Source organism: Mastomys coucha, unplaced genomic scaffold (assembly GCF_008632895.1).
Source record: "Mastomys coucha isolate ucsf_1 unplaced genomic scaffold, UCSF_Mcou_1 pScaffold6, whole genome shotgun sequence".
In the NCBI taxonomy this organism is placed as follows: domain Eukaryota; kingdom Metazoa; phylum Chordata; class Mammalia; order Rodentia; family Muridae; genus Mastomys; species Mastomys coucha.
In genome coordinates this window covers 127859164-127875090 of record NW_022196912.1, presented here as the reverse complement: position 1 = coordinate 127875090, position 15927 = coordinate 127859164, and the positions used below count along the sequence as shown (strand labels likewise).

Below are 15927 nucleotides of genomic sequence, written 5' to 3'. Positions count from 1 at the left end.
TTTAAAGAACCCATGTGGAATGGCTACTGGAGAGGGGAGGCCAGGTTGTAGGGCTCCCATGGGGACCACGGTTTTGTTAATTTTCCTAAGATCTTGTAAAAGACGCCAAGCCCCATTCTTCTTTTGAATCACAAAAATGGGTGTATTCCACGGTGAGGTGGAGGGTACAATATGGCCTGCCTCAAGTTGCTCCTGCACCAGCCTTGAGGCAGAGGCCAATTTATGAGAGGGGGAAGGGCCACTGATCAATCCAGACAGGGGAATCATTTTTCCAAGTTATCTTGTCAGCCTGGAGTGTAGGGAGAGTAGTGGCCCTTATGAAAAATTTTCTTTGTATCCAAGGCCATCTTTTCCCAGACCCTGGCCTGGGAGAAACCCCTGGTCTAAAAGTTGATGAGTAATGGTTGGAGAGGGGCTATACAAAAAGACTCCCATTTGGGAAAGAATATCTCTCCCCCACAAGTTAACAATAAAGGGTTGTACAGTGCCTGAATGACCATCAGGGTGTTCCCACCATAAGCTTTTGGAGCTCTGAAGGGTATTAGTAGAGACCCCGATGCCCTGAAGGTGGGTGAAGGATGGTTGGCATGGCCATGTTGAGGGCCAGGAAGTCTGGGACAGGACAGTAGAATCGGCCCCAGAATCAAGGATACCTTCAAAGAGGTGGCCATCAAGCTTTATTTTAAGATGAGGCCTGTCAGAGGTCAGTTGTTGGACCCAAAAAATGGAAGGCTCAGGAGGGTGGGCCGAAGGGAGGGTCCGGACCTCTTTAGGAAAGCATAAGAAAGATAAGGAAAGGGCTCGGGCGAGAATCTGACCGGGGGAAATGGACAAAGGACCCTGGTTGGCAGAGACAAAAAGATATATTGAAGATGGGAAGGGAGGTCTGAGAATGACAGGGTATGTCAGTATGCCTATGAGGGTGGAGGACCCGTGTCCTAAGATGAGGAGGGAAGAGTGGGGAGGGGGAAACCGAGGAGAGAGGTGGTTAGAGACACGAGCCCGTCTTCAGGCCTCAATATTGTTGAGGTGGTGGCACAGAGGTCCAGTCCTGTGGGGGAGGAAGCTGAGTTTGTATAGGAGGGGGGCTGGATGAGGGAAGGGGAATCAATGGCGGGGGGAGTGCAGTCTGACTGGAAAGGGGTGCCTGTCCATTCAGTCCTGATGCAGGCTGAAACATTATAGGACAAGGGGCCCGGGACTGGCCCCCAAGGGAGTTTCCCTGACGCAGGGGAAGTGGATTTCCCATAATATCTGTCCTTGAGTGACAGGTGTTGGCCCAATGGCGGCCTCTGCGGCAGCATGGACAAACAGTGTTAGGAGGGGGGCAATAAGGGGTCCCTCAAGTGTCATTATTAGTAGCTGGTGGAGGTGGCGGGCCTCGAGGAAACCCATTAGGGCAGTCGGGGGCAAAATGACTGGGCTGGCCACAGCAGAAACACGAAGAGTTCCCAGAGGCACCAACAACCATAAGCAGAAGCAGTGCCAACAACCATAGTGGTCTTGATAAACTTGTCAGTAATGGGGTATACCTCCTGGCACATCTGAATCATTTCATCAAGGTCTTTCCCTTTATATCTGCCCCTCAAGGCCGTTTTGCAGGCTGTATTGGCATTTTCATAGGCCAATTGTGAAAGTAACTTATTATCGGCCTGACTGAGGCCAAGGGAGCGTTTGGCCGCCTCCAAAAGATGGGCCACAAAGTCACTGAAGGGTTCTTGGGGTCCCTGTAAAATTTTTGTCATAGGTGAAAGAATGGTCCCTGGGGAGGGAATGCTTCTCCAAGCAGCAAGGGCTGCAGAGCTGGAATGGGACAAAAGGCTAAGAGAAAAAGCACGCTGTTTTTCATCAGTGGCATATCTCCCCTGGCCCAAAAGTTTACTAAGGGACTATCTATGAGCAGTGTGGCGGCCTTGTTGGTAACTTTTTCTAATGACATCATGGCACCCATCAGCCCAATCGGCAGGCCAGGCAAGAAATTGACCAAGAGTAAGGACTGACTGAGCAGTCGTAATCCACTCATTTGGAGTCAGGTGTCCACCTTCAGCAAGGTCTTCAAGGAGTGAGAGGGTAAAGGGGGTGTTGGGGCCATAATTACGGACTGCGATGTTCAGCTTTTCAAGCTTTTTAAATTTAAGTCTATGAAAAATGGTGGGAGGCGCCGCCTCCTCCCCTCTATCGGAGTCACTACGGGCATCAGACAGTCCCTCACCATCTCCCTGATTGGAGCGATCAGAATGAACAGAGGGTTCGCGGGAAGAAGATGGGTGATTATCAGCAGGGGGAGGGTCTGCCTGCCCTCCATCAGCTGTAGAGGGGTCGGGCCTGATGGTCTCTGGCTGTGTCTGGGAACGGGTAATGGGAAATGTAAGGGCTGGGTTAGGGGAGGAAGTCACTGGAGCAGAAAAGCACATAGTGAAAAGTGAGTTGTTTTTGAAGGCGGACAATCTCCACGGCATCAGAAATTTGATATTGAAGCTGAGCCTTAGTCCTACAAAAACAGCCTGAGAACTGACAGCTAGTATAAGAAGGGCGACTCAAGGGGAGGCGTAGGGGGAGTGCAAGGGGTGTGGGTGGAGATGTCTGGAGAAGGGGCGGCCAATCTTCAGAATGGTACTGTGTGGCCTCCTCCTCTGGCGTCTTGACATTGCCAGGCTCAAGGGGTTCATCACTAGGTTCTACAAGAAAGGCAGCAGGGGGGGCCAACAGTTGTGAGGGCACCGGAAGGGGATGTGGTGACTGCAGAGACAAGGAGGGAAGAGTCTTACTAGGAGTTTGACCTTGGGGGTGAAAGGGAATGACAGGATCGCAAAAGGGAGAGCATCCTTGCTCCATGGAGGAGGCAAGATCTTCATATGCTGGGGGGTAAAGAGGGATAAAGAGGGGACGAAGAGGAGGTGGCAGGGCCAGAAGTGGCAGGTGGGTGTTTAGGCGACAGAGGCTTTTCAGAGGATTCCTTGGCAGGGCAGGAGTCGGAAGGCATATCGATAAGTGTAAAGGAAGAATTTTGAAGAGACAGACAGGAGGCTGCACGAGAGGGTGGCAAGGATTCAAGCAGGCAAATCTCAGCCACTGACAGAAGCTGTTTATGACCGTTTTTGTTTTGGCTGACTCGATCACGTCTCTGATGAGTCCCCAGTAGGAAAAAATGGAGTCGCCAACCACCTCATTGCCATCTTTCTTTCCTTTTTTTTTTTTCTTCTTCTTCTTAATAAGTTCATTTAATTCATGGCCCACCTTTTGCCATTTTTTGGAATGAATTGTAGGACCTTCAATCATAACCCAGGGGCAAGTTTCACCCACAAAAATGAAAAAGTCAACCAAATGTTTTCTCTTAACCTTAATACCTCTCTCTCTGAAGGCCTTTTTCAAATCTTTAATGAAACAAACCTCTTTGGACAAGGAGTGGCCTGTTCTTGAGCTTTGCAGGACAGATGACTCACCTAATGATGGGTCCCAGACGATTGGGAACTGTCATGAAATCCAGACGATCGTGATCCTTAATCTGTCCTGGGAGTGACCCGTGCCTCGAGCCCCATGTTGGGCGCCACCTGACCTGGCCTGCAGGTCAAGTTATTTCAGGGATCGAGGAGAGTCACAACCTGTGAATAAAGAATGGGCGAGAGCGACGACAGGACTCAAGGAAGCATTGCTTGTCAAGAGCCATTTACTTAGTGGAGCAGAGCGTATTTAAAGCAAAAATCTTGGAGGGGAGGGGAAGAGGAAGGAGGGAGATGGAAGGTTACAAAATCTTCTGGGGTTGAGCTCCGGGGTGACAGGTGGGGAGGGGGTGGATTTCCGTGAATGTTCTTTTCTCAGGGCCAAGCTGGATCCTTGTGATTGTCAGGCAGGATGTTTACCTCAGGGCTCTCATGGTTCCCAACACTACAGATTGTTAAATTGATATATTTTCAGTGTATCTCATTATCAAGAAATTCCAGTAAAATAATTATTAGATTCAGTTACCATTTTGGTGAAAATATTCTTAGCCCAGTCTAATACATATGTGAGAAAAATTGTTAGCTGGAGGAGGTCAGACTACATCCAATTTGCTATCAAATTCCTTACATTGATTTCTCTGAAGACATTTTTCAATCTTTTGATCTAATAAACATGATTTAAGGGTTCTAACACTCAAATTAACCAACAGAGAGGAAACTGAAAAGCTATATCCTTCATATGCATAAGCAATATTCAACAGGTAGATTCTGGAGTTTCAAATTATAACCATGTCCTAGACAAAATAAACCCTCCTACAGGAGGAATGCAGCTCAGCAGATTGTGCTCACAGCACACACAGACACATACTTGAATAACAGACGCATACAGATTCAGCAAGGTTGGATCCAGATTTCATCAGGTGTTCCTCCTCTCACTGAACCAGATACAACACAGTTGACCAAATGAAACACTGAAGACACCATTCCTTAGTGAGATGTAATGTTTTTCATAAAAGACCGAAAGGAGATTTGACTACAGATCAGTATTGTTATAATAGACTTGAATCTAAGTCATGCACTTAGGAATCAGAGAAATCGAAATGCCACAATCTACAGGACTATCCTGTCACCACAAACACAGTTGCTCTCATAGTGGAGTAAATTCCTCAAGTGAGTCATGTCAAGATTATTTATGACTATCGTGAAGGGTGACAATTCCCTAATATTTCTCTCAGCCTGTTTATCCTTTGGGTAGAGGAAGAATACTGATTTGTTTGAGTTAATTTTATATCCATCCACATTGCTGAAGTTATTTATCAGGTTTGGTTCTCTGGTAGATTTTTTGGGTCACTTAATTATATTAACTAATCATCTGATCATAGTGATATTTTGACTTCTTCCTTTCTAATTCATATCCCTTTGACATCCTTTTGTTGTCTAATTGCTATGGCTAGGATTTCAAGTACTAAATTGAATAGGTAGGAAGAGAGTGGACAGCCTTCTCTAGTACCTGATTTTAGTGGGATTGTTTCCAGTTTCTCTTCATTTAGTTTAATGTTGGCTACTGGTTTGACATATATTGCTTTTACTATGCTTAGGTATGGAACTTCAATTCCTGATCTCTCTAAGACTTTTATCATGAATGGGTGTTGAATTTTGTCAAATGCTTTCTAAGCACCTCATGAGATGATCATGTGTTCCCCCTGCTTTGGGTTTGTTTATATAGTGGATTACATTTGTGGATTTCCATATATTGAACCATGCTTGAATCCCTGGGATGAAGCCTACTTGATCACAATGCATGATTGTTTTGATGTGTTCTTAGATTAAGTTTGTGAGAATTTAATTGTGTATTTTCACATCAATAATCATAAGGAAAATTGGTCTGAAGTTCTCTTTCTTTGTTGAGTCTTTGTGTGGTTTCAGTACAAGCATAATTGTGGCTTCATGGAATGAATTGGGTAGTGTTCCTTCTGTTTCTGTTTTGTGAAAAAGTTTGAAGTGTATTGGTATTAGGTCTACTTTGAAGGTCTCATAGAATTCTGCACTAAACCTATCTGGTCCTGGGCTTCATTTTGCTTGGGGGACTATTAATGACTGCTTCTGTGTTGGGCATTGTAGGACAGTGGTCTGTTGAGACAACTTAGGCTCAATCAAATAATGTCCTTGAGCCCTGGAGCTTCAGTGGTCAGTTTTCTGCTTGTTGTGCTTGCAAGGGGTGGAAGGAGCTCAGCTACAACTTCTGAGTTTTTTGCTCCTGCTTCATTCACAGCCCCTCATAGCTGCCCCTGTGGGAGATGCGTACTCTATCAGGCAGATAATGCCCCAAGTTCCCAGCATTTTAGCTGGACCCTACCCCCAGTTATTTGACCACCAGCTAAACATGTCATGCCCCATACAATATAAGGGGCTGTTTTCCCCCTTCTCTCTCACTTGTTCTTTCTCTCCTCTATTGCTCTTTGTCTCTTTCTCTTGCTCTTGCCCTCTTCCTCTCTCTCTTGCTCTTTGTACCTCTCTTGGCCTCTTTCCACTTTCGTTCTTTCTTTCCTCTCTTGCTCTCTGTCTCTTCCCTTGCTCTTGCCCTATTCCTTCTCTTGACTTTCTTCTCTTTTCCTGCTCTTTGTTCTCTTCTCTTGCTTTCCTGATCTCTTGCTTTCTTCCTTTCCTTTCACTCTCTCTCTGTTTCTCCTCTCCTTTCCTTCTCTCTACTTGACCGGCCTATTTTTTTCTTCCTACAATAAAATATCTCATTTATACATTGCCTCCTTTTTAACTAATGTGCTTCCCACCTGCAGACCTCAGCACCAGGGAGAGAGAAAGAGAGAGAACCAGGCCATCAACAGCAAGCTGACCATTGGTACAGCACTTCTATTTCTTTAGGGGATAAGGGACCATTTAAATTGTTTATATGATCCTGCTTTAGCTTTGGTACCTGGTATCTGTCTAGAAAATTGTCCATTTCAAAGCAACAATGTTATTTAAAGGAGAAATGAGTATAATCTCAAAAGTTTTAATCTTGAAAATTGAAATACAACTAATGTGGATTTCTCATAATCTCAGGTGGAGTGGAGAGTAGGAGAGGTACATTGTAGCATGCTCCAAGATTCAGGCTGAAGATTTATCTTCAAAGTTCTATGATCATACACATGGTAACTTTGCTTACTATGAGTACATTAAGTATTGACATGACACCTAAGTCTGTTAACTTAAAGACATCCCTCAAAAAACATTCTATCATATATATGGACCTAGTAATACCTGATTATGCAGCTATACCACTATTGGGACCCAGAAGATGCTCCAACACATAACCAGGGCACATGCTCAACTATGTCCATAATGGCTTTATTTATAATAGCCAGAAGATGAAAAGAACCCAGATGTCTTTCAACAGAGAAATGGATACAGAAAATATGGTACATTTACACAATGGAGGGAACTACTCAGCTATTAAAAACAATCACTTCATGGCATTCTTAGGCAAATATACGGAATTAGAAAACATTATCCTGAGTGAGGTAACCAGCAACATATGGAGCAGAGGATGGCCTTGTCAAGCATCAACGGGAAGAGGGGTTTTTGGTCCTATGAAAGCTAGATAGAGGCCTCAGTGCAGGGGAATTCGAGGGCTTGGAGGTGGGAGTAGGAGATGGAGGAACAAGCAAGGGGGTGGCACAGAGTGTTTCAGGAATGGGGGAAACTAGCAAGAGGGATAACATTATCAAAATGGAATCATTTTCTAAATTTTGTTTTCTTTAATGATTTGCCCTATGTTTTCTTTAATGATTGAAACCTTCGTGAAATAAAAGAACAAGAGGAGAAGCTAACATTCCATTGAATTATTATATATTACATGTATAATTTCCTCAGAAGAATAAGGCATTAAACACATATTTCTTATTTACATTCCAAAGGCTTACATTAATAATTTGTTGTGAAGCATGGAACAGCTCTATCATCTAGTCTCTGATGTTTCTGATGCTGGTGTGCCTTGGTTCTCTGGATGTATCAGGGTATAATCCACCCAGCAATATCATACATAACAAAGTGACATGAACCACACTGCAGGTGATGAAAAGGAGAGAGATAGCTAGATAGTCCTGGAAATGACCCTCAATAGGCAAAACCTAGTGGTTGAGCAGGTTATTTGATGACTGGGCTCTGGTGATTAAAACAGATTCAAGAAGCAGATCTCGGTTCAAGAATATGGCATCAACCACTAATATGTTTCCAGTATCCCTATAAGAACAATCCCTCTCCTTTTGTTTTTATGTTTTCTCACACTCAAGAAAAAACATACCTCTCAGGGCATAGAAAGTCTAGGAACACCATGAAGTAATACCCACCAAAGTATATCAAGAGAATTCTATTTATGCCAGTTAATCTTCAGAATTTATTTTCAAATATTCTTGTGTTGAGTGATCTCACATCTCCATCTTACTGCTGACATAATTCTACCTCTAAAGAAAAACATACATGGTCTGGAAGAAAAATCTGTCATAGGTTATATGTCCTGCTTAACCCACTGAAACAATATAATTTTTAATAATTTGTGCAATGTGAATTCACAGAAAAACCATGTGATAGTTATTTTTCTGTTGCTGTTATAAAACACTGTGAACAAGGTAACTTATCAAATAAAATATGTAATTGGGTTTAGAGTTTGAGAGGGCTATAGAATGACAGGAAGCATGGCAGCAAGCAGAAATCATGTTGGCTGGGGAAACTGATATATCAAAAATGATCAACAAGAAAGAAGAAGAGTTAGTGAACTCTGAGAATTGTATAAATCATTTGAAGTCTCAAGCCTGCCTTCAGTGACATATTTTCTCCATCAGAGACACACTTCCTAATCCTTCTCACATAGTTTCACCACTGCCCTCAGCTCCCCTCTTTCTTGCTCAGGAGCATCCTCCATGCAAAAATGACCATACAGTACAAGGTTCTTTCCTGACTTAGAAACTATTATCTTCTCACCAGAGACTTCTTCACAATATGTGTGTTCTGGGACTGCTTTTTTTGCTTTTTCTCCCTGGGGGACCATGAAAAGCAGTTTGGTTTCTGGTTGAGCTAAGATTTGAAACCCCAGTAACCCAGCAGGTGACCCTGCAGGGGATAACCCTGCAAAGAACGGTAGGTGTTTTGCCATGTCTCTTGACACGAGGCTCCTGACACAAGGATGCAGCTCTCCATAATTCTGTGGTTATCAGTCACATAAGGGCAATGCCCCAAGCCCCTCCACAGGTAGAGAAGTTGACCACAGATCATGTAACATCAAGACAGATTTCCATTTTGATGAGGCACCTAAAGGCCTGAAGTTTAGCCAATAAACTCCCCTTCCCATATACTTCTCACTGCAAAAGGTGTTTAATCTCAGGCATGCCCTGAGAAAGTGGGATATGGCTTTACTCATCACCACTCTCCACCATGACAATAAATACTTTAAAATCATGTACTGTCTCTTTTCATTAGGACCTTGCCATTGCCAGGCCAGTCTGGGCCTCCCTCAACCCACAGAGGAACAGAGTACTAGTTAGGTTTTCAAGGCTTTGGTGAAGAAATGACAAACAGAGACAACACAAGGGAGTTCAGATTCTCAGTGTATTTGCACAAAGTAAAAAACAGGCTTATATAGTATACAGAAACAGGGCAAATGTCAGGGATCACGTAGGCAGGTAGCCATCACATCAAAGTCAGGAAGATCAAACAGCCAGGTGCAAAAAGGAGGAGCAGTGGTGTTCTTCCTGCTGGACTATCATGGCAGCCCCAAGATAATTCTCTAGGTCTGTCTGAGGCAAGCAGCTGGAGGTCCCATTCTAGCAGTTCTTGAGAATGTCCATGGCTGTAACATAGATAATTAATGACAGAAGTGCTTCAACTTCTCTGTGGTATGTAAAGCAATTCTGCCTTGTGTGGGACTGCTCCAATTATTCTAACTATGTTTACAATAAGCAATAGTGCCTGACATCTATCTCTAACTCTGGAGACACCCTGTCTGATAAGACAGCTTCCTTGTAAAAAATTCCAAGGTAATTACAGCTAGGAAATCAATTAGGATCATTGAAACACTGTGTAGGCCAGGAAATAATGTTTAATCTCAGTTTTAGCTATTTATGAATCATTTCTTAGGGCACCTATATGCCTGAACAAAGAAAGCACACAAAACTCTCCACAGACTTTGCAGAGACCAATCTGGAACACATTTGAGTTGGGAGATGCCAAGAAATGAACTGCAGGAGGCTAGAGTAGCTCCTGTTGAAGCTGCATGCCTCAAATCCATGAACAAGCTTTCAGACCTGACACACAGAATCTACTGGAATGACAAGTGGACATGGCAGGATCTGCTGTTGGGATATATGGAACAGGCCTTCCTCTAAAGAGTGCATCTAGTCTCCCACAGAAGACCTCTCAGCACAGCCAGCCATGGCCTCCACCAAGCAAAGCTACTTTGCAGACAAGCCAAAGACTCTCCTCCTTGTGAGACCCAGCTAGAAATCCTTTCTTTTCCTCTTGGGCACAGGGCTAGATCCAGCCTGTGGGTCCATACTCCATTCTCAGCTCTTCTGCTGAATCCAGCAGTGTCTGGGGTGCCCAAGAATCTGAGAACCTGATGGCTCCAGGCTCTGCACAAACCTGGAGACCCCTGAGCTGGCTCTGTCAGTCCCTGGGAACCTTAGACTGCCTTCCCCAACCTCTGGAGCAGGGTCCAGTGCCTTCACATAGCCTGACACCAGCCCAACACTGGCATGGGGAAAGCACCATCAAACTCTTGTGTCCTACCTCCACAAGCAGCACTAGCCCTGTCGTAGACTGGACACAGGACACCACACAACTCCACAGCTCCCTGCTGTGAGTATCTCAGAGATGTCTCTGGGAGGTTCAAGCCCTAGCACTTATTTGGAAATTTGAAGGTATCCCATATCATTAAGTCAGCAGCTTTCAGGTCCTCTGCATTTCTTGTTGGTTGTCAGTGGGTAGATTGTCATGGGATACAAAATAAAATTTTATATCTGTGTTGCTATATATGCATTGCATTAAGTATTTGCACCAAATATATCCTTCCTAATCCACAGGATATTGTCTATATCATATATATTATAAAACATCTAAAAGAGCTAGATAATACTGATTCAAAGGTGATAGAAAGACAAAAAGATGTTTTTATAAACAAAAAGATTGAGTCAACAAAGGCATAGCACAGAATCAATGTCTCTTATTACCAGAGCAATAAAAATTAAGGTCAGAAAGAGATATCACCTCATATGTGGTTGTATTCAGGATAAAATATGTGTTCATGTCTGTGGGTATGTTAATAGTTATACAAGTTTCCATGAACAGTCTGAGCAATAAGAACACTGACACCTATTACTACATGAGAGATACAGTGAGGAAAGCAAATTGTGAGTTCAGGAATAAAAAAAACTCTATAAGATGTTCATGGTCAGCAGGGGGCACTGGCACACAGGGAACTTCAGGTCAACAGAAGTGGAGTAGGATTGTGAATTGTAAATATACTCTGAATGGTTTCAAGTCATAATTCACAATTTCCAGAAAAAACTTCTATAGAGACCAATTATTTAAATAAATGTTTTTAGTTCTGATGGACAAATTTAAATATAGGATATATTCTGTTTAGAACACAATGCACAGCTTTACCAAGGCAGATGCGACTCCCCATTAGGATCCAAGTTCTAATCCTGAGGAAGCATAAAACCAACAAGTAGTTTTAAAACAACCTAGTTTTGAGGAAAGGATTATTGAATTTCCCTGATGATTGAATCTCATGCCATGGATTCCAGAAACACTTGCCATAATCTAGGCTTAGGTGAGTTATGAGACCTTCAGTATAGGACTGAGAAATACATCCCAACATATAATATGCTTGGAATATTTGTTTGGAAATGGTATTATTGAAAATAGTATTAAATATTATTAAATTCCATAATCACCTCAGTTGTATTCTGCCTTCCTTTGTGCCAGAGATTCTTTAACTATGCAGGAGGGAGATCTTCATGCTGTATGCATTAAAGCTACAGAGCATCATATATTGACAGGGGATTGTCACTCTCAAGGATGCACACTTTCTTATCCACAATGACTAATGGTCAGTTCTAAGCACAGGCATAAATAGAAGGGATTTGTTTTTCTGACATACTGGTGCTGCAAGGGAAAGCTTGCCTCCTCAGACTGCAGAGAATCCTACATTCACTCCTCAAATTCATGGCTTTGACATGCCTCTAGTTAAGTGATTAAACAGGTGTTCCCATTGCACCAGTCTAGAAAGTCTAACTAAGGAGTAACTGAAGGAATACAAAAGTAGAAAAAAATTAGGCAATATTTGTCCCATGTGTTGTTAAGAATATAAGTGCTTATTTAGAAGTGTGTGAAAGCTGACTGTTAAAACATTGCCTTTGCTGCTAAAATTAAGGAAATAATTACAAATACCAGAAATGTTCCTTTGAACATGCACAAATAAAACTATCAATTTCCTCACAGATTCATTAGTACCTTTGATCATCTTCATTTTCTATAAAGACTCATGTAGACACGAGGAAAAAGTTCATCAAAGGAGTACTTTAGAATAAAAGTTATTTAGGATGTTTAATGACAGACCAGTAGATAGTCTCATTGTTTCATGAAATGGACATACCTCCCACTATGGACAAGGATAGCAACTCAGCCTCAGGGAGCCAGAACAGTGTGAAGATGGGTAATTTTCTGTGAGTCCTACTTCTCCCTCCTTCAGTTAATCCAACTTCTCCTTGTTCATTTTAACCTTCATTATATCTCCTTTGGTAGACAGATCATTCACACCATAATAAATGATGGAAGTATAGGTAGAGAGACTATGAAATCTATTGGTGGAGGCTCTTTATAACTAGACCTATCACATACAGATTATATTTCTGCTGTTAAGGCAATGTAGAAACAGTCTTTTGATATAAATTATAGGATCTTTGGAGAGCATATCCATTCTAAAATCAGATATGTTGTCACAATTCTACTGACCTGGTGCTTTAAACGAACACACTATGATAAAGAAGATCACAACCCTTGCCATACCACACAGTCATTGTTGTGTTCCTAATTTTGTTTTAATGCTGCTCAGACACTGAGAAAGATGACAGAGCATTGCAAAAGGCTCCAGTAGACAATCATGTACTGAAAGGACTGTAATAGATCAGACAGAGAGCATTGCACAGATGATATAGAGTGATATTAGGTAGAAAAAGGGTCTAGTGGGTTATTCACTTATTTCTCTGCACCATCCACAGAATTCTACCCTCAACTTTTGAAAGGCCAAGAATGAATTGATTCAACAGGCAGATTGCAGATATGCTTTGGAAATATTTATAGTTTATTGGTGTAATGGAATAATATACATAAAACATATGAATAGTAAACACTTTTTGAAGTTTTCGCCGTCATCATCTATCAAGAAAATGTAAATTCAAAAGTTAATTTGAGATGTCATCTAATCCAAACAACAATAATATTTATTAAGGAAACAAATGATACCAAATACTGAGGAGAAATTGGTGAAAGGGGAAAGACTGCATGTTTGGTTTAATCTGTTGTAGGTCCCATGGGATTCTCTCTGAAATTTCTCTCGAAAGGAAAAAAAAAGGTGTTGTAACCTACCTACATCACTCCTGTGCAAACAGCCCAGGACTCTCTACTGGAAATATAGGAGATCATCTATGCAGCAATAATAAGATTGTGTACAAGTTTTAGGAAAGATGAAAACACATATTCTGGGTGGGGACAGATGATAAAAACTAAAGAGTGTGGACTTACTAGTAAGAAAGCAAGAAGTCAGAAACCCAAGTTTGGAAGGAAGGTTGGCACTGACTTTGGACTTTAAAAACACAGGATCTGAAGAGGTTTTCTATGAAGGTTGGTCTAAGATTGGGAGGTAGGATCATGTCTAGGTGTGTTTCTTATGATTTCTACAGTCTTAGTGCTCCATTATTGGAGACTGAGACTATAGGAAGACAGAGACCATTATGGTCTTATTTTAATAAACAAGTTCATTCAGTGTTTACCTTCCCTAATTATGAAGGCAGGGATGTCTCCCTGTATGCAAATGCTTCTTCTAGCTCTATGTTAAATCGTCTCCTGGACTGTGGAAGCTCCCATATCTCTCACTGGAGGTTGATCTCTGAAGAAAAGGGGTGTAACCTAAAAGATGAGAGTGCTGAGTCTTCTGTACCTGTTGACAGCCCTTCCTGGTGAGTGTTGCCATTTCATACATGTGCTCATTAGGGGTTCTTATATGTGTTATTGACAGAAATAAATCTTCTTCTCTGAAGGTATCCTGTCTGATGTGCAGCTTCAGGAGTCAGGACCTAGCCTGGTGAAACCTTCTCAGACACTGTCCCTCACCTGTTCTGTTACTGGCATCTCCATAACTAATAGTAATTATTACTGGAGTTGGATCCGACAGTTTCCAGGAAAGAAACTGGAGTGGATGGGGTACATAAGCTACAGTGGTAGCACTAACTACAACCCATCTCTCAAAAGTCGAATGTCCATCACTCGAGACACATCCAAGAACCAGTATTTCCTGCAGTTGAACTCTGTGACTACTGAGGACACAGCCACATATTACTGTGCAAGAGACACAGTGTGGAGTCTTAAATGTGAGCCCAGACATAAACCTCCTTGTAGTGTAGCTCTGCACCAACAGGGGGCTTGCCACATACCCTTAGCACAGGAAATCTACTTTAGGGTAGCTTTAAAACAATTCTTGCCCAAAACTATGTCATAAGACTCCTGCTGAACAGGAAGACACATTAGTGATAATTTCTTTGGTTAATACAATGCTCACAGTCCACTAAATCTCCTTAACTTATACCCAGAAATCTTCAATGGCACTCCCTCCTGGATGCTCTATCTTTCAGCCCACTCTGAACCAGAATTGTTCCTTTCTAAAAGAACTTGAAGGAGAAAACCTGAGAGAAACCTGAGGGAAAGGACATCCAGTAATAGGCCCAGATTAAGATCCATCTCAAGCAGAGGCTCCAAGTCCTGACACTATTACTGATGCTATGGTGTGCTCATAGACAGGAGCTTAGCATGGCTACCCTCTGAGAAGCCCAAAGAGCATCTGAATGATACAGATGCAGATACTTATGCCCAACAAATACACAGAAAGTGGGGACCCCTGGAGAAGAATTAGGGAAAAGCTGGAGGAAGCTGAGGAGCAAGGAGACCCTATAGGAAGACTAGCAGTCTCAAATAACCTTCCTTCCCAATGCTGAGATCTCTCAGATACATGAACAGCAACCAGACAGTGTACAACAGCTGATATGATACCGCTCTACATATATACAGCAAAGGACTGTGTAGTCCAACCTCAATGAGAGGAGATGCATATACCCATCCAGAGACTTAAAGCACCAGGATGTGGAGACATATGGTGGGGTGGGGTGGGTGAAATTGGTACAACCTCTATGAGATGGGGAGGAGGAGGTATGGGATAAGGAACAGTCAAAGGGAAGACCAGGAAAGGAATAACAACTGGACAGTAAAAAAAGATTAAAGAATAATAACTAAAAATAATTTCAAATTAATAGATTTATAAAAGAAGAATATATGCGATCTGGAAGATAAATCTGTCATATGTTATATGCCTTGCTTAACCCAGTGTGACAATATAATCATTAATGATTCCTGCAATGTGAATACACAGAAAAATCTTGTCTTAATTACTTTCCTGTTGTTGCTATAAAAACTATATCAAAGGTAACTTATGAAACAAAAATTTCATAACCTGTTGAATTTGGTTTATAGTTCTAGATGGCTATAACATGATAAGTCAGCATGACAGCAAACAGAATCATGTTAGCCAGGGCAAGTGAAAATCATGAAGTTATCAACAAGTAAGAAGTAGAGTTAGGGAACTATGAGAATGGTGTAAATCATTTCAAGTCTCAAGCCTCCCTTCACTGACATATTTTGTCAAACAGAGACACACTCCCTAATCCTTCTCAAATAGTTTTGCCACTATCTCCAGCTCTACTCTTTCTTCCTCAGGAGCATCCTCCATGCAAAAAAGACCCCCCAGTACAAGGCTGAAGGCCAAGTCTCAAAGAGCAAGCTATCATAGGAGCATTCTTCAGGGTATGGGTGTCCTGGGGCTGCCCCTGTGCTTTGTGTCTGCTCCCTGCTGTGTCTCAGAGACAATCCAGGAAGCTTCCAGCTCCCTAGCAATAATTTGGAATCTCAAAGGCATCCAATGGCATGAGCTCAGCAGCTATCAGGTTCTTCTCATTTCTGGTTGACATCCAGTGGGCAAATAGCCGTAGTATAAAAAATAAAATTTTATATCTGTGTTGATATATAGGCATTGTATTGAGTCCGCCAAGAGTATCCCTCCTTGTCCAGTGGATAATATCTGCACCATATAAATGACTAAAACTCCTAGATAATACTGACCCAAAAAGCAGTTGAAAGAACAAAAGTTATTTTTATAAAAACAGAG

The 15927-nt window shown here is 42.2% G+C and overlaps 3 gene segments (V, D, J or C); all 3 read left to right on the top strand.

Annotated features, from left to right (window-relative positions):
* LOC116080189 overlaps window positions 1-15927 on the top strand; it is a 1139691-nt gene that overhangs the window by 425344 nt on the left and 698420 nt on the right.
* LOC116080186 overlaps window positions 1-15927 on the top strand; it is a 1015034-nt gene that overhangs the window by 404606 nt on the left and 594501 nt on the right.
* The window catches only part of LOC116080190, a 607419-nt gene continuing 605037 nt past the window's right edge, over window positions 13546-15927 (top strand). Inside the window, 2 exon segments of the C gene segment in view lie at window positions 13546-13672; window positions 13754-14060. Of these exon segments, the coding sequence occupies window positions 13630-13672; window positions 13754-14060 (350 nt within the window).